This window comes from Cicer arietinum, chromosome 4 (assembly GCF_000331145.2).
Source record: "Cicer arietinum cultivar CDC Frontier isolate Library 1 chromosome 4, Cicar.CDCFrontier_v2.0, whole genome shotgun sequence".
NCBI lineage: Eukaryota > Viridiplantae > Streptophyta > Magnoliopsida > Fabales > Fabaceae > Cicer > Cicer arietinum.
Genome location: NC_021163.2, coordinates 53,471,385 through 53,496,642, shown reverse-complemented (window position 1 = coordinate 53,496,642; position 25,258 = coordinate 53,471,385). Strand labels below are relative to the sequence as shown.

Here is a 25,258-nt window from a genome sequence, read left to right as displayed (position 1 = left end):
AAAGAAGAGTTATATGATACGATGATTTTGAATTATTCATACTCGTAAAATTGCATTAAAACTTTCTAGAAATTTCATTTTCAGCTTCTAAAATTATCCATTTACATAATAATTTAATTAATATCATATAATTAATTAATATATCTAGATGGTTCTACATCGTGAGATCATATGTCACATGATTTGAAATATGTCAAATCACCATTTTTTTTTTTAGTAAAAATCAGAGAGAGATCAAAACTGTCCGTATTTAAAACAAAAGATCAATTCTATAAATAAGTAAAAATAGAGAATCTAAACCTACAATTAACCCAAAATATAAATTAGAGGAAATATGTTACAAATGTACCTATTGACCGAAAATAAGTGATTAAACCAAACTAACCCGATCATAAATAAGTTGGGTTTGCAAGTCATAAAGAAAACATATATATTTTTTTAATTTTTAATTAATATAATTAAATTTTAATATTTAAATATCTATAATCACAAAATTTCATTTCAATACATTATTCAATACTTAAAATACATACTCAAATACAACAAACACAAAAAAACAACTAAATTATTAATAAATCTTTAAATTAAATACAACAAATAAATAATAAATACTTCAATAAAATAATAATAATAATAATAATAATAATAATAATAATAATAATAATAATAATATATGTTATGTCAATAAATTAGATTCGTAGATTCACAATGTCAAATCTATAACCTAAACTAAATACTATTAAGTTTAAACGGATTGAGCATTGAATGAGATTACTACACCAAAATATGGTTGCAATGTGGCGGAGGCAAAACATTGGTGTCCTTGAGTTCATATAGTTTTATTATTAAGTTGTATTATTATTTTTATTTTAAAAAAAATAAAGAGAGAAAAAGTTGGCCTCATGGCATGTTTCACAATGAGTTGCATCTCGATCAGTCGAGTCTGTATTTTGGGTCTTTTGACTTTGTATAGCCATTACTCAATTTCCCCTTAGTGATAGATGGTAGTTATATTCGAATATTTTTTTTACATATATGAGTACTAATATTATGTTTTTTATATGTGTTGCAATTCTTTTTTAAATTTGGTAATTAGTTTTGGAGGTGTTACAATTACCCTTTTCTGCCAAGATTCAATGTTCAACATCTCGTTAAAACTTCACGAGGATGAGCCCTCATTGTAATAAAGTGAACTACCACTTTTAACCACTAAGAAAAACTCCATTTTCCTTTATAAGTCCATCACACAATCTAGTCACAATGGACACCACACATACATCATGTTTTAATTCATTGGGAAGACTTTTTCAAGTGATGTTGCTTAGGAAGATTGGCTTCGTTTGATCACCAAAAAAATTTCAATGAGAAAAAATAATGTTAAACAAGCAAATGTGGTAATAGAATCACATAGAGTAATTGATATTTGTGAGTAGTTAGAGTTTTTAAAGTCGTCAGATTTAGTCAACTATTAAAAATATTAAAAATGGACGGTTTGATCTTGTATATCAAATTTAATCAATTATCATGTTACAAGTAATCCTATATAACATGAGATAATTTAATTGTTTATGTTTATAGTAATCAAAATTCTTTAAAGTTTAAATTGTGACATTAATTATTTGCATTTTTTTATAAGCAAAAAACTTTATTTAAAGGGAATACACAAAGTACTCCAATTCTTACATCATAAACAAGTCAAAATTCAACATCATAGTTAAAAGATACTATCCACCTTATATAAAAAGTTGTACAGCTTATAAAAAAGATAACAACAAAAAATAGATAATAATATATGCTCTTTCTAATCTACTTGCTGCATTTGGATACAAAGAGAGGTTGAAAAAGAAATAAAACAAGTAGGTCAATATATCTTCTGTAGACCAACCATATGCATCAAACAACCATAATAAATGAGTCACCTTGTTACCCTTCTTGCCTCCATTCACCGTATTGAAGAGAAATAACTTATTAATCACTTCACTACCCCATCATTTTATCACATAAATTATGTAAGTTGTTATCTATTTTTTGCTGTCCAAATACAGAGAATTCAAATCATTATCATGTAGTGATAATCAATTATCCCAAGCTCAAAAAGCACAAATTCTTTTTCTTTCTTTCTTCAAATGCATGTTTAAGTGTTGAACGAGTATTGGAACTCTTAATTAAATTCATAATTTTTTGTTTTGGATTAAACTTCATAATATTTTATCTTGTTTTAAACTAGTTTAGAGACATTTACTCACATCTAAGCTTATAAATAAGTAATAGCTTAATTTATTAAAAGTCTAATAGTTTCTAACACTGAATTTTGGGGTGTTAACTAACTAACTATATTCACAATTAGATGATATCTTCTCGAATTTATCAAATTAATATTCAATATGTGACTTATTGTTCTTCTCTTGATTTATTGTTTATTAATTGATGAGGTTAAAGTTATCCGTTGAAGAATTGCGGGTAGATTATGCACGATGTCTTCTACTATTTATCTCATATTTATTATTTATTTTTGTATTTTACATATTCTAATACAATTTTTTAGTATTTCCATAATCACCCCCCTTTCAATTAATGAGATTTTTCCCATTCATTTTTTAAAAAATCAAAAAATAAATTATAGATCGGAGGGGTTGACCCAGAACCCCTAAGTGAAAGTGTATCATATAATTTGATGCATAAAAACATAAAATCTCAATAATTAAAAGTTGAGGTGAATATACAAATAATGAAAAGTATATATTAAAATTTTTAAAATACATATAATAAAAGAATGTGATATATATAATAAAATAGACATGTTTAATTTTCATTGATGTTCCATCAATTGCAACATGGATAAATTACTCATCATTCCTAAAAGGGTAATCTATAATTTACCTTATTAAAAACATATACACATGCAACTTGTATACTAGCTAGCAGTTATTATATTATTAATTTTTTTCTTTCTGAATGTTAAAATTTCAAACATCTTCATACAGCAAAAAAAGTTAATACAATGTTGTCTTGTATATCATTCGTTCCATTCTTTAATACTATCGTACGTGAAAATTTGAAATTAAAACAATAATACTTTAGGGTTTAGGGTTGATATTCAAGAATTATGTTGGTATTCCAACACTCAAGAAACTTGACCTAATAAGTTCGGAAAAAAAAAAAAAAACAAAGTTTAATGAATGGAAATATAAAACAATTTTACATTATTAATAATATGTTTTCTATTTTGTAAATAAAAATTACATTCACTGCAAGTATTATTTACAAGAGATTAATTTTAACAATTGTGTTACTCAAACACAATATATGACACAAAAATGAAACATTATATTTATCTCGATCGTATTTATTGTTCACTATAATTTTTTGTGCTAATTTATTATTCTAAATTTTTAGGAGGAATATTTTTGTAACACAAATACACATTTATGTTATTAATTACTTAGAGTACTTTATTAACCATTAAAATATTAAAATATAAGTCATCATTATATATATTTTTTTATCTTACTCATCATCACATATTTAATATAGTTATAAAATGATTAAAATATATATCTCATTAATTATTTAAAGTGTTTTATTAACCATTAAAATGTAAGTCATTATTCACATAGAGTACCCTAAAATCACCTATCTAACTCCTTTTTTCTCTTTTTAAATAAATAAGTGTTTTAACATATATTTAGTTTTTCCTGTCTTTGTACGACATTTTGAGTTCCCGTATTGTCGCAGTATTCGTTTGGTACAAGTTGACATATTAACTTCGATTAGCTGCATATTCAAATTCAATCAATCACTCTGTCATCGTCAATGTTACAACTTAGAGGAATACGTATTCCGAACACTCCAAATTTGTCATATTTGTAGATTTTGTCACAATTATAGATATTTTGTCAATTTTTGCTATTTACCTAGGTGTTGTGAGTCTGTTCACAAATTCTTCTTTTTCGGTTTTAGCGACTTTAAATTGTATTGTTCTGGACTAATGTAATTTCTACCAATTTGAATGAATGAGTATTATTTTTTAGTAAAAAAATATTTTTATACCGGTTCACAATATTTGTTGTTTCATCTAGATCGTCTTTTAAAGAGAGATTTCACCTTCATCACACGAAGAACTAAATCCACTATAAACAAACTAGCTAAACAATGAGTATATTAACCACCTTTCTAGGTGTTTTGTATTTCATACCACAACCTCATCAGCCTCCTTGTATTATGATGCTACAACATGCAACCTGAAGTATCGTATATGAATTCCTAAAGGATACTAGCTTCACTCATCTCTTGATTTGAGTATTCTTTATCATGTCTCTCTACACTAAGCATCATTTGAAGTCTCTTTAGATCCATAAGAAGTACAATCTTTGAATTTCTCAAATATTAGATTTATTCATGTCTTGAGTTGAGTATTCTTTGCACTACCTCTTCCAGCTTAGTATTATTAAAAGACTCTTTCGGTCCACCAGAAGTAAATTTTTTGGATTCTTCAAGAGTACTTGCTTCAGTTGCATCTTAAGTTGATTATGTTTAACTCTACCTCACCAGGCTTCCTCCAGAAGTAAATTTTGGCAATATGTGTTGATGAGGAACTAAGTGCTTTCTCTCTAGACTACAAGTATTTTGTAATCACGTCTACGAACTACCCATTAGAGACCTTTTAGTCTTTTCAACAATTTTGGCAAACTGCGTTGTTGAGAAACTAAATGTTTACATCTCTTTCCAGACTAACCTTTACAAAAGTGGTTGCCACTATTAGACGAGATTACAAATGTTTGAGTTTGTATAAGACATGAACACAAAGTCATTTTAGGATTCTAACTCTCACCGGATGTATATAGGATATAAATCATATATCAATCAAAGTAAAAAATAACTCATTTAAGAGTTCATTTTGAGCGTGCTTGATTGATTTACAACAAGATCAAATAACTCTCAACTTAGAATTTAATCTCACTTGTTTAAGGCTTTTTAAATGTGTATTCTTTTATGTTATACATGTCTTTCTCTTACCATGAATGTTCAATTGAACAATCTTATGGTGAAATATGTCATATGGTCTTAAATATTTCCTTATATCTTCATAATCATTGTTCTATAGGAAATTGATTGTTGCAATAGATTACATTGTACCAAATGTATCAAGTAATGCTTTGCTATAGGCATTATATGTTTTGAACAACGCTTCTGATTATTTGGTTTGCTTTCAGACTTAGAGCATTGATACACAATTATATATATTTTTAGTACATCTTGTGCGTCATTCATTTGACCAGACAATGACTCACTAGAAGATGTTGACGATATTTATTTTGCGGAACCAATATATTGCTCATACCAGAATCATATTTGCTTCGATAATATATACTTTTTCTAAGTTATAACTTACTTTATCATTAGCAATAATAATTAATTGATCATTAGTTAATAATTTTCACTATGTTTCTTATAATAAATAATGTATGGATAATTATTACTTAAGTTAAGGATACTTATGTTACTATGGTAGTATATTAATAGCCTAGACTCTAATTTAGCTTCATATATTCTACTCACTTAAACCAACCAGTTAGCAAACAATTGTTCTCATGTTTTGTTATCATCAAAACTTAAAATACTATGTATTTGTATTTGAACCAATTTGAATCTTTTACTTTGGTGGAATTGATAAAATTAGGGTTACTCATCTTGATTTTGCCAATCCAACCATAAAATCAAAGATGCATTAAGTGGTTAATGAGATATCTATATACTTTAGTCACTATTTAGCTATATTAAATAAATGATTAATGATTTTTATTTTAATGGTTAATGAAGTACTATAAATGGTTAATGAGATAAATTTGTATTTATGTTAAAAAATATTTCTCTTTATTCTTTTTATAAATATTTTGGAGAAAAAATTACGGTAGACAATATTATACGGTATTTGTATTTGTTTCAAAATTTGTGTTCAAATAACACTAATTTTAAGTTACCACATCGTTTAGAATCATGCTACACTTGTCAAAATACTCTTAGACATGATATAGGTGTGGGTGACACAACTTAAATAAGATAACTAAAGGCAATTACAGGGGTATTTGGTTGGAGGTAGAGCGATGGGATGATATATTTTTAAGTTTTTGGTTTGGTTCAATTTGTAGGAAGGGGTGAGAATGAGCCAAAATCTCTCCTGAAGTTTATTTTTCTCTCCCTTATCTTCCCCTCCATTAAAATCTAGCTTATTCCCTCTACTCTGTTGAACCAAACAAATCCTAAGATAAAACCATCATTAAAATTACCAATAAATTTAATTCAAATATATTTAACAAATTTCATTAACTTGTTTTTTAAAAAGCCAAAGGAAATTGAATTAAATAATCAATTTTTACTTATTAATACTAATGAATGCAACATCAATTTTGTTTGCAAATGTTTGCTAATGAACGCAGTTGTTTTTATTTGCTGATGATTGCTAATGAATGAATCAATTTTTGTTTTATTTTATATCGAAGATAATTGTCTCATACGTCTCCGATAAGATTGAAGTGTAGTAAGTGTTCGGAAAAAAACCAAAGATAATTAGCGATAACAACTTCCACTATAATAATTAATGGGTACACTAGAGTCTTCCTAATAACAATATGGAACATCAATCAACAATAACAACCTTCCACTAAAGTGGGTAAGCCAAAATTACTCTCAGAGAAGATAAAACTACTCAAACTGTATATTAAAATAACAAATTCAGTGGTAGAAATAACATACTAAATTTGTAGATCAAACGGAGCAAGTTTGCTACACATATGTTACCACCACCGGAACCAAACCCTTATTTTTCTTCTCTTACAGCCATTCTCTTTTGTTCTACTAATTCTTAGGATTTCTAAATCCCTTTTATTTCTTTCACGTGGACATAGCCCAATAATACCCTTTTTTTCTTTCTTTTATTTCAATAATAATAAAACTAATAATAATACTAATACTAATTAAATTAATGGGTTCTACTTGGAGAGTAAACCCACCCCTTCAGTAAGAAACATCATTCCTATTTCTTATTGTTTATATGGTATAATAGATGGATGAGAGAGGAGATGAAAGATTTTAATTAAATTATATTTTGTTCAAGAAGAAGAGATGAATTTTAAATAAGTTTATGACTGATTTTGTTATGTGCTTCTAAAAAGTGAACTAAACACATAATATTTAAAATATTCTCTCATACAAAAAGAAGCTACACTATATAGTTTTTGTATAAAGGAAGAAAACCTGCCAAATTTGAGAATGTTTTTGACATTTTTTTTCTTTCTTGTTTTCTTTACATGGTTAGATATATGTCTCTCAATTTTTATTTTCATGTTTTTTAATAAATTTTTAGAGTACAAAATTATGTCATCTAATTCAAAGAAGATTTAATTTAACAAGATCAAATTAATTTTTTTTAAAACAATGCAAATCAAATTGAATAGTTAAATTTTTATCTTTGAACTAGATAAAAAAAAATTCTTTAAAATACATAAATTTTTACCTCACAACTGATTTAAACAAATCCTTTCTTACTCATAATCTAAACAAATCCTAAACGCTCCAATTTATGTATTAGTAATTTATAAAGATTGTTTATTCAAATTAATTCATCTTAATCGAATATATAATGGGATATGGTGGTGAGATCATCTCTATTTAAAAAAAAAAAGTAGTGCGCTTTTTTATACCAAAGAAAAAATATACAGTTATATCATATAGTTTTTGTACGTCATTAAATGTTTAATATATAGTGGTCTATAATCAATGACATAGGTAATAGTTATCTAAATTTGAAAAACTATAAAACAAATTGTAGATAGGAAATACATTTTATAGTAGTTAAAAAATTAAACATCAGCTTTTATGTTTTAATTCAACTAGTGAATGTTAATTTTCAATGTTATTAGTGCCGACTTCCTTAAATTTTTAATATCAATATATAAAAAGAAAAGTGTTATCATCCTAAAATGTTGTACCAACAAAATTAAATGTATCTAATAGTTCATAAGTGATAGTATTATTATCCTAAAAGATAAATTCAAATTTAAAAAGAAAAAAGAAAAAAGAAAAAAGAAAATGTAAATAAGAACTAAAAACCAAGTTAAGAGACTGACATTACCTTTCTCTCCTTCTTTATTTTGCTCCCTTCTTCTCTGTCGGCTATTTATCTGCATCTGCATCTGCATCTCTTTCTGTGTTCCCACCCAACTTCCCTTATTTCCCGTTCTCATCAATTCTTTCTCTCTCATCTACACTTTCGAGATCGATTCATCCCACTCTTCATCTCCGTAAGCAATTCACCTTTTCCTCAATTTTATTTCCTCGATCCATTAAATTCAAACCACGATTTGATCCCAACGCGTTTTCATTTTTTTTAGTTTCAATTTTCGTTTCTTTAGCTTTTCAGGTAGCGCAAATGACGGCGGAGGAGGTGTTGAACGTAAGCAGCAAAGAAATTCCCGATAACAACGGCGAAGATCACCACAAGATCATAACGGAGCACCGCAATGGCGATGTTAAGGAAATTTCAGAGAACGGCAATGTCGGTGGCGAGGTAGTTTCCGATTCAAGTACTTCAGATCCGATCGTCACCGTTGACGGCAATGACGCGGCGGTAGAAGATCACAAGGTGGAAGATGAATCTCAACGTGAATGCGAGGTAGTTAATGATGATAATAATAGTAACATTAAGGAGAATGATTCTGCGTGTGAAACGAAGACCGTTGATGTCGTTGAGAAGGAAGGGGAGATTTGTCAAAACGGTTCGGGATCTGATGTGAACGACGTTCACGTGAGTGACACTGTTGCGGAGGTTGGTGATGAATTCGCAAGTGTTCAAAACGGTGTGTCGGATAAAGAATCAAACGAGATTCGTGAAGGAGTGAAGGTCGACGACGATCGTGAATTGGAGAGTGTTGAAAACGGTGTCGTTTCTGAGAATGAGATTTGCGTTGCTGCTGACGTGGACAAAAGTGATCGCGAATATGAAGGTGTTGAAAACGGTGCGGTGGATAGGGATGAAGAAGTTAAATTGGAGAGCGTTGATGTTCAAAACGGTGTTGTTTTGGAGAGTGAGATTTGCGTTGATGCTGATGTGGTTAGGGATGAAAAAGATAAAGAGATCGAGGTTCCTGTTGTTGTTGAAGAAGAAGTTACTACTGCTGCTGCTGCTACAGATGCGGTGGAGTCTGTTGATTCTGATGTGGTGGAAGGCAGCGAGTCTAAGTCCAAAGATCATGAAATTGTGGAGAGCAAAAACGTTGACGGCGTAGATGTTGTTTCGGATGAGAAGAACGAAATTGCTGTTGATGTTGATGGAGTCTGTGATGATGCAGATGTGAAGGAATGTGCAGTTGAAGATACTCAAAATGGTTTAGAGAACGCAGTGGTTGAGTCTGTTTCTGATACGGTTGTTGAAAATGGTGTGGCAGAGGTTGTTGAAAATGGTGTGGCAGAGGTTGAGGAGAATGTGATTCCTGTTGATGGCAGCGGCCAATTGGAGAAGTCTGGTGAGGGATCAGAATCTCAAGTTTTGGATGATGTTGATGAAGGTGAACATGAAAATAAACCTTCTGTTAAAGAGGAGAGCGAGGTTGAACCTTCTGATAATGCTGTTAAGGGTGAAGATGAATCTTCTATTGAAGTGTCGGAGATGAAAATCGATGAAGTTGAGAGTGAAGCTGAACCTTCAAAGGAAGCAGTGGAGAGTGTAGCTGAAGTTTCGGACAATGTAGTGCAGATTGAGGCTGATCCTTCAAAGGAGGAAGCAGTGGAGAGTGTAGCTGAAGTTTCGAACAATGTAGTGCAGAGTGAGGCTGATGCTTCTGTTGATGTGCCTGCTTTGAAAACCGAACCTGCGGTGATTGAAGCTGAACCTTCAGTTGAAACTGAAGGTGAAGAATCCAAACCTTCCCAAGAAACCGAAGGTGAAGATTCCAAACCTTCCCCAGAAGCATCTGCCACCGATGCTATTGATGAACAGAATATAGTCACCGAGGTGGTGAGGAGGCCATTCTATTATTTGATCCGGGTTCCGAGATATGATGATGATGAAAATATTAAAGAACAGATTCAAAAGGCACTTCAGCAAGTAGAGGAGAAGACTAAAACCCGAGACGAAATCCGAGCTGAAAGCCAAACTAAAAAGGTAAGCAATCGCCACTACATATTACATTACAATTTGATTGACAAAAAAGAAAAAATGTATGTAATATGAAGGCCAATATTTGAGTTTAGATTATTATTTTGAATGTTAATTTGATCAGGCCAATTTGTAAGCCGATATTTGAGCTTAGATAATTACTTTGAATGATAATTTGATCAGGCCATTTGTAAGGAGTATGGTCAAGAATTTAGAGCTGCAATACAAGAAGAGAGAGCTGCTCGGGACTTGCTCAAATCGAAACGGCAAGAGATGGATTCAATTCAATCCATCATGAACAGATTAAACAATGCACTTTCTGTAGGGGATATAGATGGCAAGGTATGTGTGCATTCATTTTTTTCTTCCAAATATATTTTATCAGGATTTGATTCTTATGTCTGTTTTGTTGTGTTAACTTTTCTAGATTTATAATTTATTATTGGCAGATTAGAAACATGGAACACATGATCCAGCATGAAACTCTGCCTCTAAAAGAAGAAAAGCAATTGATCCGCCAAATTAAACAATTGAAGCAGAATCGCGACGAGTTGTCCACTATTATTGCAAAACAGGACCAATCACAATCTCTAGATGATAAAGACAGTATTGAAGAGCACTCTAAGGTACTAGAGTCAGGATGCTTTTCATTATATTTCCTGAATATCTACCGCCATCTTTTGTATTAGCTGGCAGAAACTCATTGTCTTTGACTTAAATATTTTCAGCAATTACAGCTTTTGAAGAAGGAATTGGAAGTGCTTAGAAGTAATGTTTTGAAGACAGAAGCAATAACTAAAGCAGCAAAGAAGAAATATGATGAAGAATCTAATCAACTGAGTGAGGTTCTGGCTCGGTTTAAGGCTGCTGATGACCTTCGTCAAGAGGCATATGTCAAGTTACAGACTTTGAAAAGGCAATTGCATGAGAAGGTTTGATCTTGCTTTCCTGTCTACTTCATTCCTTTTCTTTTCCTTACTTAGTCCCTGAGGAAAAACCATTGTACAAAGATGTCTGTTTTGTTTGTCAGAACAGAACAAATTTTACTCTTTCGTTGTTTTGGCTTTAATATTTTGATGCTTGAAAAGTGCTTATTCACAACGAGGAAGGTAGGAAGATTTATTTGATGCTAATGCAAAATTTAAGGGAGATTGTGTATGAGTTCCAATACTAGCTTATAGCAATCTAGTTGCTTAATCTAGCTGCTCTGTAAAAATACAAAGGAAATCAAAACCATGAAGTAATAATCGATCATTGAGTAGCTAGTGCAAAAGGAATATGTTCCTTGTTCCCTTTGTGGTTTTCTTGTGCCATTAAATTGCACAACAAATGTCACATGCCTTTGTGAATTATAGAATTTAATACTTAGGCTGTGTTCACATAATGAATATCTCAATTTCAGGATTACCATTACCATATTATCTAGGTTACACTGAATAGTGTCCGGAGACTAATGTTAGTAGGGGCAAACACATATCACCTCAACCTTTTCCTTTTTTTCTGTATTTTTCCCTTTTTCTAATATTTAATCTGCTGAACTCAATTTAATCTGCTTGATCTTTCATTAATTTAATAACTTTTTCTGTTTTGGAAGCAAAGCATTTAGACTTGCTCAATAAAAATGTACAATGCTAAGAGCAAATACTGAGCCTAGGTTTTTTCGCAATGCTGCAGAGCAAATATTTTTGGGAATACAAGAACGCCTCAACGAAAGGGCAAGAACTAGCAATACAAGGGAAGAAAGAGGAGCTGCAAAGCTTCTGTATTGATCAGGTAATCATTTTTTCCGATTTAAATAAGTAGAAAGATTATTTTTCCTTTACTGCACTATATTATTAGGCACACAAACTTGAATTCGGCACTTACCAATTAGCAATTCAGGCTGAGCGAATAATGGAAATGTGGAACAAAAATGAAGAGTTCAGAAAGAACTATATCCGATGCAACACCAGGAGTACACTGAGGAGACTGCAAACTTACGATGGCCGATCGCTTGGTCCTGATGAAGAGCCTCCTGTGATTCCTAATGCCTTCGTTGAAAGAACTTCCAAAAATGACTCTTTGGTCTCGCGGTCAATTCCTGAACAACAAAAGAAATCAACACCAACAGAATCTGTTAATACAAAGGATGAACCGGCTTCTGAGGTTGCGGTACAAAAACCTGAAATAGATCAGACAACTAAAGCTAAAAAGCCTGCTAAACCAGCTCCTTCGGAGAAGAAGTCAAAGGCTCCAGTTCGGCGTTGGGGAGATGAGTCTGATGAAGATACGAAAGAAGAACCTAAGGAACCTGTGAGAACAAAGGAGGAAGAGGAGCGGATCTTAAAGGCTGAAAAGGCGAGGAAGGAGGAAGAAGAAGCAAAGCAAAAGGAAATGAAAAGGCTAGAGGAAATTGAGAAAGCTAAAGAGGCACTGCAGAGGAAAAAGCGTAATGCAGAGAAGGCCCAACAAAGGGCTGCCTTTAAGGCACAAAAAGAAGCTGAACAAAAAGAGAAGGTAATAATAGCATTATGATTTAGACTTAAAGCCATCAGTTTAATTGCCATCGCAGCAATGGTAAAAAAGTTTCACACATTCCTTTAATCACATAAAATCAAGATGTCTCTTGGTTATATAAATATTACAAATTTCTACACGATAAAATGTGATTGAATATATTAAATAATTTTACACTGGAAATATTATTACACTTTTGGGTTACCAGAGCCTTTTCCCTTGAAAACTGAAGGGTTAAGGTCAAAAACTTTTTATGTGTAGTTAGTTGTACTTGTACAGCTATATAATATAAACATGCATATTCTTGTAGGAAAGGGAGAAAAGAGCAAGGAAGAAGGGGAAAAGAAAGGGAGTTTCTACTGAAGATATTGTGGACAATACAGAACAAGAATCTGCAGCTTCTCCTAGCTCTGAAACTCTGACAAGAACTACAGAAGTAAGTGATCAGAGTGAAAAACCAGTTGAGGTAATAAAAAGGCCGGTGAAACCATCTCAATTCGTGAAGCAGAACAAGGTGAAATCTTTGCCGATGGCTATTCGCAACCGCGGAAAGAGACGAATTCAACCATGGATGTGGTGGGCTCTAATTGCAGTTCTGGTTGTTGCTGCCTTGTTTTATATAGGGAATAACAGCTCCTTGAGATCTTCTTTTCAAAGCTATGGTTTCTGAGGACACTACAAAGTAAACTTGCTTCGATGCTAAGCAATCATTAGGTGTTTGCTAGGGGATGATACCCTTAATATTTATTATTACATATATACATATAGAAGCAATTCTTTGGTGCCTTTTACATTTTTTTGCTTCTAGTTTTTGGTATGTAGTCATTATTATTATTTTCTTTCAAACCAATATTTGTTACTTTGCGATGTGATGCGATTTTAACTGATTGATTGCTTCTGCGACCAATTATTATGGTAATAAATTATTGTGGATTGTGGGTTTTCTTTATATTCGCTGTTATTTATTATTGTATTTTATTTTTCTTCTTTCTATCGTGGCCACTTCTTCCGATTGAAGATAGTAGAAACTATTGTGTATTTATACTTTCCTTTTTTCTTTACGTGTTTGGATATTTTAGGTTTGGATACTAAGAAACGCATACCTAGTAGAGAGCATTTTTAGTTTAGACAACTTATACGTGCTCTGAATGAAAGATTATAATAGACCAGGCTGTGCGTAGGGGTCTATTGCCTAATTCTACGTTAACTTATCAGTTAAATTTTTCATGGTTTTCTAAAATCCAGTTTATCTAAAAAGATTAGGGCAAAAACTAGTATGTAACGACTCGGGTTTCAACATGAGTGTTGTTAATAGATTACTTGACAAAAAAAAGAAAAGAGTGAAGAAGAAATGTTGGGGGAACATTTTTATTTTGGGGCAATTTTTTTAGTGAACCATTACTATATAGTGAAGATGAATTAGGTTTAGTCATAGTCATAGGTATAGATCCTTATTAACAATGAAAAATAGTTAAGGAAAAATAATTATTTTGGTATTTCACTATGTTAGGAAACTATGATAATTACATCTTTATTAATAAATAAAATTAATACAAATTTTAGATAATTTATAAAATATGTGTAACAATTTATGGACTCTTAGCTTTTAGATCATTAAAATGTCTTTTATTAAGCTAAATAGATCAAGTTTTTTGAGTAAATATAAATAATAATATTGCTATAATTTTTATGTCATTTTCTTAAAGGCTTTATGTTGTTATAATAGATTTTATGTATTGCGTGTATACTTATTGACATTTTCAAAAGCATGTTGGTTTACACAAATATTCTATTTTACATAACTTGTACAAAGAATTGAGGATTTGTTTAATAGTCAGGATAAAAATATATATAATTATTTTATAAAGATTCTTTTATTATTTAAATATAATATAAATTTTATTATGTCATGGTGAAGTATTCACCGAAAAATATGATATGAGTCAAATAATATTATACTATTTATTATCATGTATGCATTATTAAATACATAATATAATAAATGTTACGATGTCTTTATCATATTCTATCTTTTGTGAATTTTATATTTTATTTTGTTTTTATTATATCCTAAACATCAAATGAGTCTCGAATATATAATCTTTTTAGAATAAATTTATGATCTATTTAAAAGCCTTATAACATAATAGATTATCATTTTAGTAGACTTTCTTCTACAAGATAAACTATAACAGAAAAACGATTTGTTTAACAAATAAAATAATGAATTTCAACTTTATATATGAAACTCATTTTAATTTTATTTCAGTCCTTGAGGACATATTTGATGCACATCATAGCATAATGATAAAATGTGATATAAAGTTTGATAAGAATAACATAAGATACTGACATGATAAGTAGAAAATTATATCCAATATTTTTATATTTTTATTTTTTACTTCTACATTATATACAAACTATCTACTTTATTTTTTTAATTTTTTAAAAATAAATAATTTTTTTAACTCCACTGAATTCTACTTAAGTTCCAAAAAAGTTATAAAAAAATTCTTAAAAGATTTTCTAAAATATAAATATGTTTTAGAAAATTCAAATTTTGTATATCGGAAAACTTGAAAAAAGTTTTCCAGAACACAATAGATAACTTGAAAAAAATTTTCCAGTACACAATTGTGTTTTGAAATTTGAAATTTGTGTTATGGAAAATCTTTTTCAAATTTCCAGAATACAAATGTGTTATGGAAATATTTTTTTAAGTTTTCCGGAATATAATTTTTTTTAAGTTTTTGGAACAGATTTGTGTAGCAGATTTGTCTCTTATAAAAATACATTGAGACACGTTAGTCATTTTTGTCAAATTATTTTTCTTAATCAATATTTATTTTTATTTTTTAATCATCACTAGATTATGTAACAATGCACATATCATATAATAATTCATGTGTATTGTAAAACAAAATCAAGGGGCATTTAAGTCCATGAAAAAAATTGAGGACAATTTGGTCCCAATTTTTTGTTAAATCTAAAAATTTGGTAAATTTCAAATATTGCTCATTCTTCTTTAATTCTCACTTTCTTCTTTAATCATGAGAAGATCCAATTTGTTAAACTCTAAAGAATTAAATTAATACTTTCATATTTTGCAGGGACTAAATTGATATTTTTTATTTTATATGATAATTAAATTTAGAGTAAATATCTTCCAAATAAAGAACCAAACTTTTAATATATAACAACTTCAAACCTGCAGCGTGTTTTTACAATTTGCACCACTTTCATACAAAAGAAAATTATTGCGCTTTATCAAACTTAAAAAACAAATGTACCAACTATTACAATTTCAAAATCCAAAATAAAAAAGTACCAACTTGATTTCTTAGAGTTCAACAAACTTGATTCTTTCCTGATTGAAGAAGAAAGTAGGAATTAAAAAAGAATGAACAATATTCAAAATTTACCAATTTTTAGATATTTTAAAAAATTAGGGACCAAATTGTTTCTTAAAATTGTTACAGAGACATAATTTTTTTTCTAATATGCATGAACCATTGTATGACAAGTGGACTATCACACAATTTAAAGAAAAACAAATTGAAAAATTGACCTCCATGTCCCATTTTATTTTTACAAGAGATTAAAAATGGTCATTATTTTTTTGTCTGAGACTTACGTCTTTTGTAAAGGACTTAAATGGACATTTAGACAACTCCGTTGTAATATCAAATATATACTAAAAAATATTAATTCAGCGTCCCATAATATATAAAACATAGAGATAAAAAATAATCAAAAAAAATATAAAGAGATCTATAATTGTAAGATACCCAATCTATGTCGAAGGCCAACCCAACCTTTAAGTAACCAAAACAATGGTTTTAGGTCCGTTACCATTTAACATTGTGTGTGTGAAATAGAAGAAATTTATTAGACACTCGTTCACTTAATATTCTAATTAAGCTGTCAATTTGACAAATCTACTAATTATTGATTCAAGCGTACATGTTGGAGGAATCAACAAATTTTATGTTTAAAAAGACTCCATAAAAGAAAACCCTTAAAACTAAAAAGTTCATAAAATTTTGTGGGCTTAATGGGCCTATAAGCCCACTTTTTCTACAAAAAATTTTGACAAATATTTTTTTTAAAAATTTTTGAGAAAAATAAATTTTAATTAAAAAAAAATAAAATTAACAAAATATTGGAGTCTATGAGCCCACTAAGCCCCCTTAAACTCACAAAAATAATGAAATAATAGGCTGAAGCTTTAAAAAAATTATTTCAATAAAAGACCTAATATTAGGGGTTTAGTAAAAAAAATTTAAAGAGAGCCTTGAAGTCCGGAGTTTTTTTGAGAACTCTAATTCTAACCCTTACATCTAGATTGAATAGGGATATCAACTTACACCGGTAAATCGAAAAATTCTTTGTCCCAAATTTTTCTTCCGTAGGGATGGGAAAAGAGAGAAAGTCTCTCTAGAAGTAGTTTGAGGTTGAAGATCATGTTCTCACTTGTGCGAATTTTATATCCGAACAATTTACTAAAATAATTTTTATAGATATATATTCAAGTATTATATTTATTTATTTTTTCACATAATGTGTATAAATTTATTTTATATCAAATTTTTATTATTGTTACAAGACTTACTATAATATCATAATTTTTTATTTGTTTATAGTTTAATTTTAAAATTTGAACTATAAATTTTAATATAAAAATTAAAGAAATATAATCATCTGCTTGCATTGATGGAGTTCCCACGATAACAGTAGGGTGCGAGAAAAAAAAAATCCTCAATCGATAAATGAGGAGCAATTTGAGTGGCGGAGACACATCCACTCAGTTGACATCCTTAAGATTGTAAATACAAAATTAACCTTTAATTAAAAAAAAAATTGCTCTCTGAAAAATTTGGAATCAAATAGTGATTGTTTTTTTGGTATCAAATTGTTTGGATTAAAAATCTCAAACACACATATTTAGTTAATGTATTTCACTTTAATTACAAAATCCTCAAAACACAAAATTCCCAATTTATATATATTGAAATATTGATTTCTAATATCATGTTTTAAAAATTCAAAACTTCAAAAAAATGATTATATTTCGATATTAGGCCCGTTTGTTCTGTATCATAAAAATAATTTTAAAATTAAAAAAATTTAGAACTTATTTGTTAGAGTTTATTGGGCCGTGCTCGTGCTAATTGGGAAGGACGAAGCTTAGCCACCGAGATGGTTTAAATTTAAATACAATATACTATATGTTGCATATGAGGCATGTGTTTTGGTATGAGGAGTTTCTTTAAATGAAGACTATTTTTTTCCACCATCCTTAAGAAATTCATGAAGGGGAGGCATTGGGGCACACCAATTCAAATTCAAAAATGTTGTCTTATGAATTGGATTCTAATGTTTACTTGGACAATATAAATGGTTAACGAGTTGATGTTTCCGATTTGGGGCAATTATTGTGAATTGTAAAAATTATTTTTCATTATTTAGTCAATACACAGGTTGTTTTTGCAAATAGAGTTTCTCATAAGTTTGTTAGTGTGAGTGCATCTCAGAAATATTTTAGTGTCTTTGTTGATATTTTTAATTGTATTAAACTTATTATTAATAAAATGAAGTAGATTTTCTTTAGTAAAAACTATAATCAAATTTGGTTAATTATTATTTTTTGATTTTTTTTATGTTTCAAATAAAATTATTAATTATCTACATAATATAAAAATATTATTTTCTACACATGATTAACCTATGCTGGTACACAATTTAGAAATTACAAAAAGTAGAAAAAGAAGACATTTGAGAGGTGAATGGAGGTTTCTACAGTTTGATTTGAATACGTTTCGAGACAAAAAAAGTGATATAATCTAATTAAAAACGATTTGAGTTAAACTGATTTATTTGAGTTTTTTAACACATAATTGGATATTTATATTACATCAAGTAAGATATTACTTGTTAAATAACATCACCGCCGTATATAATATGAGGAACTTTTTTTTTGGGATTATGTTGATATCTTCTAATTTTGTTTTTGTTTTTAAATAAAATTTTAGCTTAAATATACAGTATACAAGATACTAAAAATCTAACATTACGAAGTAATATATGAAATAATAAAAAATAGATTGCATTAAAATAAAAATATTATTGAAAATAAAAAATATTCAATAAAAGTATTTGTGTGGTTTTTCTAATCTTATAAATCAGTTTGTAATTGTTTATTTAAATTATAATTTGAACGGGAACAATTGTTTGGATTATCTATTGCAGTTATATTCTACAAGAGCCTTAATTTGAACTTCAACAACTAATAGGAAAAATTTTATGATCATTTTGAAGTGCTTTTCTCGTTGTTTTTAATATAAAATACTTTTTTTTTGTTATAATAAATTTTGAGAAAAATACAATTTTGAGGAAATCATAAGTACGTATATTTTAAATTTAAAACTATACAAAAAATTATTTAAAGGAATACATCTAAGTCTTTTTTCTAGTCTTTTTTCAAATTTTGTTTTTTTAATATAAACTTTAACCGTTTGATGGAAGAAAATTATTTCTATTTTTTCCCGCTCCATTTATGTCTTTCTGGAGAGAAATAAATACTAGAAGTAGTTAACAGATTTCAGCACTAAATGAGTCCCACTTTTCATTTTTTTTATAAATTTTTATAGAGTTCTATTTAATTTTAATGTAAAATTTGAATTTTTTTTGTAATACACCTTCATGTTCATCCTTATTAATCCTGAATATTATTAAACTTTGGACGTAGATATAAATTGTGGATAAGACGATTAATAAATTCTTATACCATATTGAGTTTTTTATATTAAGTTTAATCCACCCTTATAAAATCAGGTGGTATCACTATTTATGAATTTTTATAAAATTCTATCTATATTCAATACAAAACTTGAGTTTTTCACAATAATTGTTGTTGCACTGCAGATGTAGTAGAAAGTTGAAGTTTGTTCTTTAGATGTGAGAATGGAGGGATGTTAAGATGTACCACTATAGACACATATTTAAAAGTGAATTAAAACTCTAATGACAATTCATAACACTTTTGAGAAATATAAATTAATAATTTTCTTGATATTTACAATTAACATAATAACTCAATTAATATCAGTTAAATAAAAATAAAATAAAATAAGAAAAAACACTAATCAGATCACTGTTTCAATCTTAAAAAAAAGTTAAAGTCTTAATTAATATTTTAAAAAGACATAATCAATGATAGTTGTTATCAGTATTTCCCTCAAGGTGGAGGGTTTATGTTGCCGGCAACAATAGTGGAATTCCCATTACATCCCTGTTTGTCTTTAAAGTCTTTGGTAATTGGTACTACCCACTCTTACGTTACACATACCCTCCCTTTACTTTACTTCTAAACTTGTAATAAAAAAGTAAAAAGCACTCGTACGGAAGAATAAACTAGTGGAACGAACTCTCTTGGATTCTTCCACAGTCGGCTACTTCCCATACCAATTTACCCCTCAAACTCTCCTCAATTTACACTCCTTGCCATTCCCATCCACCCCACACACCAACAAGGTGCGTGTTTGATGCAAGTTGATGATAACAACAACATCATCAACAAAAAAAATTACATGTATAATCCATTTCAACAATAAATCAAACCAATCCATACCCAACATAAATAAAATTAAAACAATTAATTAAAATATTTAAAAAAGTAAACCTCTCCTAACTCAGATCCCTTTGTAACTTTATAGATCTAAATCATTATTGTCAAACCTTCCTCATGAATTCCCCTTAGCTCCTCTCTCCTCAAATGGCCCAAAAAATATAATTCCAGAAAAATAAAATAAAAATTAAAGGTCCTTAGTACCTACCCTTAGTTTGAGTCTTATACCTTACCCTTACATATTTTAATAAATTTATTTCATTTCTTAAAATTAGAAATGGAAAAAGTAGCTCCTCCTCCTCTTCCTCTTCCTTTTCATCCTCCTATGTTAACAAATCCATTTTATAACACTTCATCAAATAACAAGAAACGTGATCTATCATACGACGTCGTTCACATACCAAACGACAATTGGAACCCTAAAGAATGGAATTGGGATTCGGTTCGATTCATCGCAAAATCCTCCAACACCACCACCACCACCACCACCATCTCACAAGACGAAGAAACTCTAAAATTGAATCTCGGCGGCGGTTGCGGCAGCGTTAACAATAGAGCAAACAAACGAGTTCGTTCAGGATCTCCTTCTGGAACGCCGTCGTATCCGATGTGTCAAGTTGATAACTGTAAAGAAGATCTATCGAAAGCGAAGGATTATCATCGAAGACATAAAGTGTGTGAAGCTCATAGTAAAGCTTCGAAAGCGTTGCTTGGGAATCAAATGCAAAGGTTTTGTCAACAGTGTAGTAGGTTTCATCCTTTGTTGGAGTTTGATGAAGGGAAACGGAGCTGTCGTCGGAGACTTGCGGGACACAATCGTCGGAGGAGAAAGACGCAGGCTGATGAGGTGGCTTCTCCTCCGTTGAATCAGGTTGCTGTTGCGGCTAATTTGGAAATTTTTAACTTGTTGACGGCTATTGCCGATGGTTCTCAAGGTATGGGTTAAGGCGCGTTTGGTTTCTCTTGTTTCTTATTTTTTTTTAATCTAAAAAAATCACTTTTGAATCAGACTTTTGCTTAAAATAGTAATAGTGATACTATTGTTATTATTTTTATTATTATCATTAATAATATTATGCCTCTGTAAAACAAATTAATAATATTATGCCAATTTTAGAAATTAGGAACAAAAATTGTGTTAGAACTTAGTTTACATAATTAAAAGTAATAGTTTTTTAAAGTAAAAAATTATCGTGAAATTACTTTGTTTAGTTTTTTTTTTTTGGTTTGAGTAAGCTAGTTATGTAATTCTCGTCCAGCTAAATTTTGTATTGTTAATTTGTTTATACCGATTACAGAAGTTTTCTTCGTTTTGTTTTTTTAAATCCGAATATGCCCATTATTGTTTTTTTGGGAACATAGGAAATTATTTTTGTATGTTTTCTTATTATGAATAGCAATATATTGTGTTCATGATTTCATATAACAAACTACTAAACCAGAATTTATTTTTGAGAAGTAATTATTTTTCTTAATTTTCTAAAAATTAACAAGCAAGTGCTACTAGTGATGTTTTTTTTTTCTTTTCTTATGTGTGGGTTAAGATTGTTTTTGTTGATGATATTGTTTAGGAAAATTTGAGGAAAGGTCACAAGTTCCAGATAAAGAGCAGCTTGTACAGATTCTGAATAGGTTTCCTTTACCTGCTGATCTTACAGCAAAGTTGCTTGATGTTGGTAATTTGAATGCGAAAAAAGATGATAATGTGCAAATGCAAACTTCATCCTCCTATCATCATCACGACGACCAACCGAACAATGCCCCCTCTGCCCCGTTAACTATGGACTTACTTGCTGTTCTTTCGACCTCTCCATCTGCACCTGCTCAAAATGGCAGCAACACATCCATGACTAGTGCGGACCAGATGAGAGAACAGCAATTCACTTCAGTCGTTGGAGAAAGAAGCAGCGGCAGTTCTCAGTCTCCAAATGATGATTCAGATTGCCAAGAGGATGTTCGAGTTAATTTGCCACTGCAACTTTTTAGCTCCTCTCCTGAAGATGAAAGCCGGATGAAATTGTCATCTCCGCAAAAGTATTTCTCGTCGGATAGTAGTAACCCTGTTGACGAGAGGTCACCGTCGTCATCTCCTCCTGTTGTGGAGATGAATTTTGGTTTGCAGGGTGGGATTAGAAGTCATAACCGTAATAGCATTTCAATTGGAATAGGAGTCAATGCAAATAAGGAAACTAGTCAAAGTCATAGTTGTACTGTCCCACTTGATCTTTTTAAAGGGTCAAAATCAAATAACATGATTCAACAGTCTAGTTCAGTTCAAAGTGTTCCATTTCAAGCTGGTTATACATCTTCAAGTTCTGATCATTCACCTCCCAGTTTGAATTCAGATGCTCAGGTAATTTGTCATTTTGCAATTTCTGTTTCACGTCAACTTAAAATTTGTACTTTATTTTTTTTAATTAAAAGGCTTATGTATTTCATCTTTTGGGATTGAATCTATTTGTGATGATATTTCAACAGGATCGTACTGGGAGAATAATGTTTAAATTATTTGACAAGCATCCTAGCCATTTCCCGGGAACATTGCGAACGCAGGTGAAACTATTGTTATACTTCCCCATAATTTTTTTCTTTCTAATCAGATGATGTCATTTTATTGAATGCGACAAAATGTCCTTTACCAGATGCAAATAAATGATAATATTAATAATCTTTTTGTCTTTTTTAGATTTACAATTGGCTTTCTAACCGACCATCAGATTTGGAGAGCTACATAAGGCCCGGCTGTGTCGTCCTATCGATTTATGCTACAATGTCTTCAGCTGCATGGGCGCAAGTAAGTGAACCGCTGTGATGCACATTTGCTTGCAGTTTGTAAGATTCTACTTGCTGATTACTTGCATAATGTGTTTTTTGCAGTTAGAAGAAAACTTCATCCAACGTGTTCATTCTTTAATTCATATCTCAGATTCTGATTTCTGGAGAAATGGAAGATTTCTTGTTCATTCTGGCAGTCAGTTAGCATCACACAAAGATGGTGAGCACTGACTAATTCTGATCCGTAACTGGTTTTTATCCTTTTTATGATTTTATCTTAAGCTGCATATTTTTATATTGAAGCTTTACCCTATGGACTAATTCTCCCCTCCCTATAACTGGATTGTTTATTACTGATATTTTTAATCAAACACTAAAAGATTAAATGTGCCCTCGTAGCTAGCTTTTTATTACCAAGGAGTTAAATCAGTTTGATTTAAATTGAAATTCCAGGAAAGATACGCATGTGCAAACCATGGGGATCATGGAGGTCTCCAGAGTTGATATCTGTGTCCCCTTTGGCAATTGTCAGTGGACAAGAAACTTCAATGTCATTGAAGGGAAGAAACCTGTCTGCTCCTGGCACGAAGTTAGTACTGATTTTCCCCCTTTTCTAGATATTGTGTTATTCTTCTTTCTGATCTGTTTTCCTACTCTCGTTTTATATAAGCTGTTTTCCTAATATTTGTCCTGAAATTTTGCAGGATACATTGCACTGGTGCTGACTGTTACACGTCATCAGAAGTTATAGGATCTCAATATCATGGTATGGTCTATGATGAGATAAGATTGGGTGGATTTAAAGTTCAGAATACATCTCCTAGTGTTCTAGGTCGTTGTTTCATTGAGGTAGATCTCTACATTCTATTGCGTGCATATGATTACTGTGTATGCTTTTGATGCACATGCGTGTCTTGACAATTTTCTTATGGGGAAAGTATATAATAAACGCAACTTACCTATTTGTGAACAGGTTGAAAATGGTTTCAAGGGAACCTGTTTTCCAGTCATAATAGCCGATGCAGCCATTTGCAAAGAATTGAGACCACTTGAGTCTGAATTTGATGAAGAGGAAAAAACATGTGATGCCATTTCAGAAGACCGTGAACATAATTTTCGGAGGCCCAAGTCAAGGGAGGAGGCTCTACACTTTCTGAATGAGCTTGGCTGGTTGTTTCAAAGGGAAAGGTTCTCTAATGTGCACGAGGTTACAGATTATTCCCTTGACAGGTTCAAATTTGTACTCACGTTTTCCGTGGAAAGAAACTGTTGCATGTTGGTCAAAACCCTTCTGGATGTGCTAGTTGATAAACACTTTGAAGGAGAAAGTTTATCAGTAGTGTCAATGGAGATGCTGAATGCAATCCAACCACTAAATAGAGCAGTGAAAAGAAAGTACATAAACATGGTTGATTTGCTCATCCACTATTCTATACCTATAAAAAATGATACAACAAAGAAATATGTATTTCCACCAAATCTTGAGGGCCCTGGTGGTATTACTCCCTTGCATTTGGCAGCATGTACATCGGATTCTGAGGGCTTAGTTGACTCTTTAACAAATGATCCACAGGAGGTAAATATTTTGCCCCTACTTTGGCATGAAGGTGTTGGAACTGGTTAATAGAAGGTTTACAGAGGAAATCTCCCTCATTCGGATTTACTGATTTTGTTTTTGCTGAGTAACAAAAAGAAAATAATGTAACTGGATTGCCTGTGGTAGTTTTTTTGGGTTTAAATAGACCAGAACGGCCAAAAGGGACCTATGGCCTAACCTATATCAGGCCTAGGAGCTATGCCAAACTTCTTTTTTATTAGACAAGGGCAAAACGTTTTTAAAAACCTATTTCGTTAAAAATGTCAAGCTCTATCTTTAAGCCATCTTAAAATGCTCTTATTCCTAATAGGTAAGACTATTTAAATAAATTTAAATACGATGATATTTTTTGTTATTATTGTAATAAGATTTTTTACAATGTTCTGTCAAAAACTATATATTTTTATAATGTGTCAAAATTCTTATACATATATATCCTTCTAAAACTTTAAACATATTGGCCTTCATTAAAGACTTGAGTCTATAAAGGTAATTAGTGATAAACTGTAAAGGCCGTATCGCACATAAATTATGTTATCAGTCGGCCTATTCTGAATATAAAGCAGTAGAAATAGAATTATCATGTTGTTGTTTGGACTTCAACTCATCC

General features: G+C 30.4%; 2 protein-coding genes across 4 annotated transcripts in view; both read left to right on the top strand.

The window, feature by feature from the left end:
* The first annotated feature begins 8,117 nt into the window (after positions 1-8,117).
* LOC101506418 (uncharacterized) lies at positions 8,118-13,598 on the top strand. Of its 3 annotated transcripts, none has more exons than XM_012715116.3 (8): positions 8,118-8,300; positions 8,420-10,159; positions 10,337-10,495; positions 10,603-10,779; positions 10,882-11,085; positions 11,828-11,926; positions 12,035-12,649; positions 12,960-13,598. In XM_012715116.3, exons 2-8 carry the CDS (start codon positions 8,429-8,431, stop codon positions 13,317-13,319), a joined length of 3,345 nt encoding a protein of 1,114 aa, XP_012570570.1. In that variant the 5' UTR covers positions 8,118-8,300; positions 8,420-8,428; the 3' UTR covers positions 13,320-13,598. The 3 variants fall into 3 exon arrangements, with proteins under 3 accessions (XP_012570570.1, XP_012570571.1, XP_012570569.1); XM_012715117.3 differs by having other exon boundaries at positions 8,126-8,300; positions 8,391-10,159; XM_012715115.2 differs by having other exon boundaries at positions 8,130-8,300; positions 8,412-10,159.
* Positions 13,599-20,257: 6,659 nt separating this feature from the next.
* LOC105851070 (squamosa promoter-binding-like protein 14) overlaps positions 20,258-25,258 on the top strand; it is a 6,309-nt gene continuing 1,308 nt past the window's right edge. The window contains exons 1-8 of the mRNA XM_012715118.3: positions 20,258-21,211; positions 21,848-22,629; positions 22,755-22,829; positions 22,963-23,070; positions 23,154-23,271; positions 23,505-23,640; positions 23,756-23,900; positions 24,025-24,627. Of these exons, the coding sequence (XP_012570572.1) occupies positions 20,554-21,211; positions 21,848-22,629; positions 22,755-22,829; positions 22,963-23,070; positions 23,154-23,271; positions 23,505-23,640; positions 23,756-23,900; positions 24,025-24,627 (2,625 nt within the window). The 5' untranslated portion in view covers positions 20,258-20,553. The remainder of the gene's footprint in view (positions 21,212-21,847; positions 22,630-22,754; positions 22,830-22,962; positions 23,071-23,153; positions 23,272-23,504; positions 23,641-23,755; positions 23,901-24,024; positions 24,628-25,258) is intronic.

Excerpts from the sequence above, each read along its gene's own strand:
- LOC101506418 (XM_012715116.3), top strand. The coding sequence starts at position 8,429 with ATGACGGCGGAGGAGGTGTTGAACGTAAGCAGCAAAGAAATTCCCGAT. Across the intron at positions 10,780-10,881 it reads GTATTGAAGAGCACTCTAAG|CAATTACAGCTTTTGAAGAA; the intron begins GTACTAGAGTCA and ends AAATATTTTCAG. Across the intron at positions 12,650-12,959 it reads AAGCTGAACAAAAAGAGAAG|GAAAGGGAGAAAAGAGCAAG; the intron begins GTAATAATAGCA and ends ATATTCTTGTAG.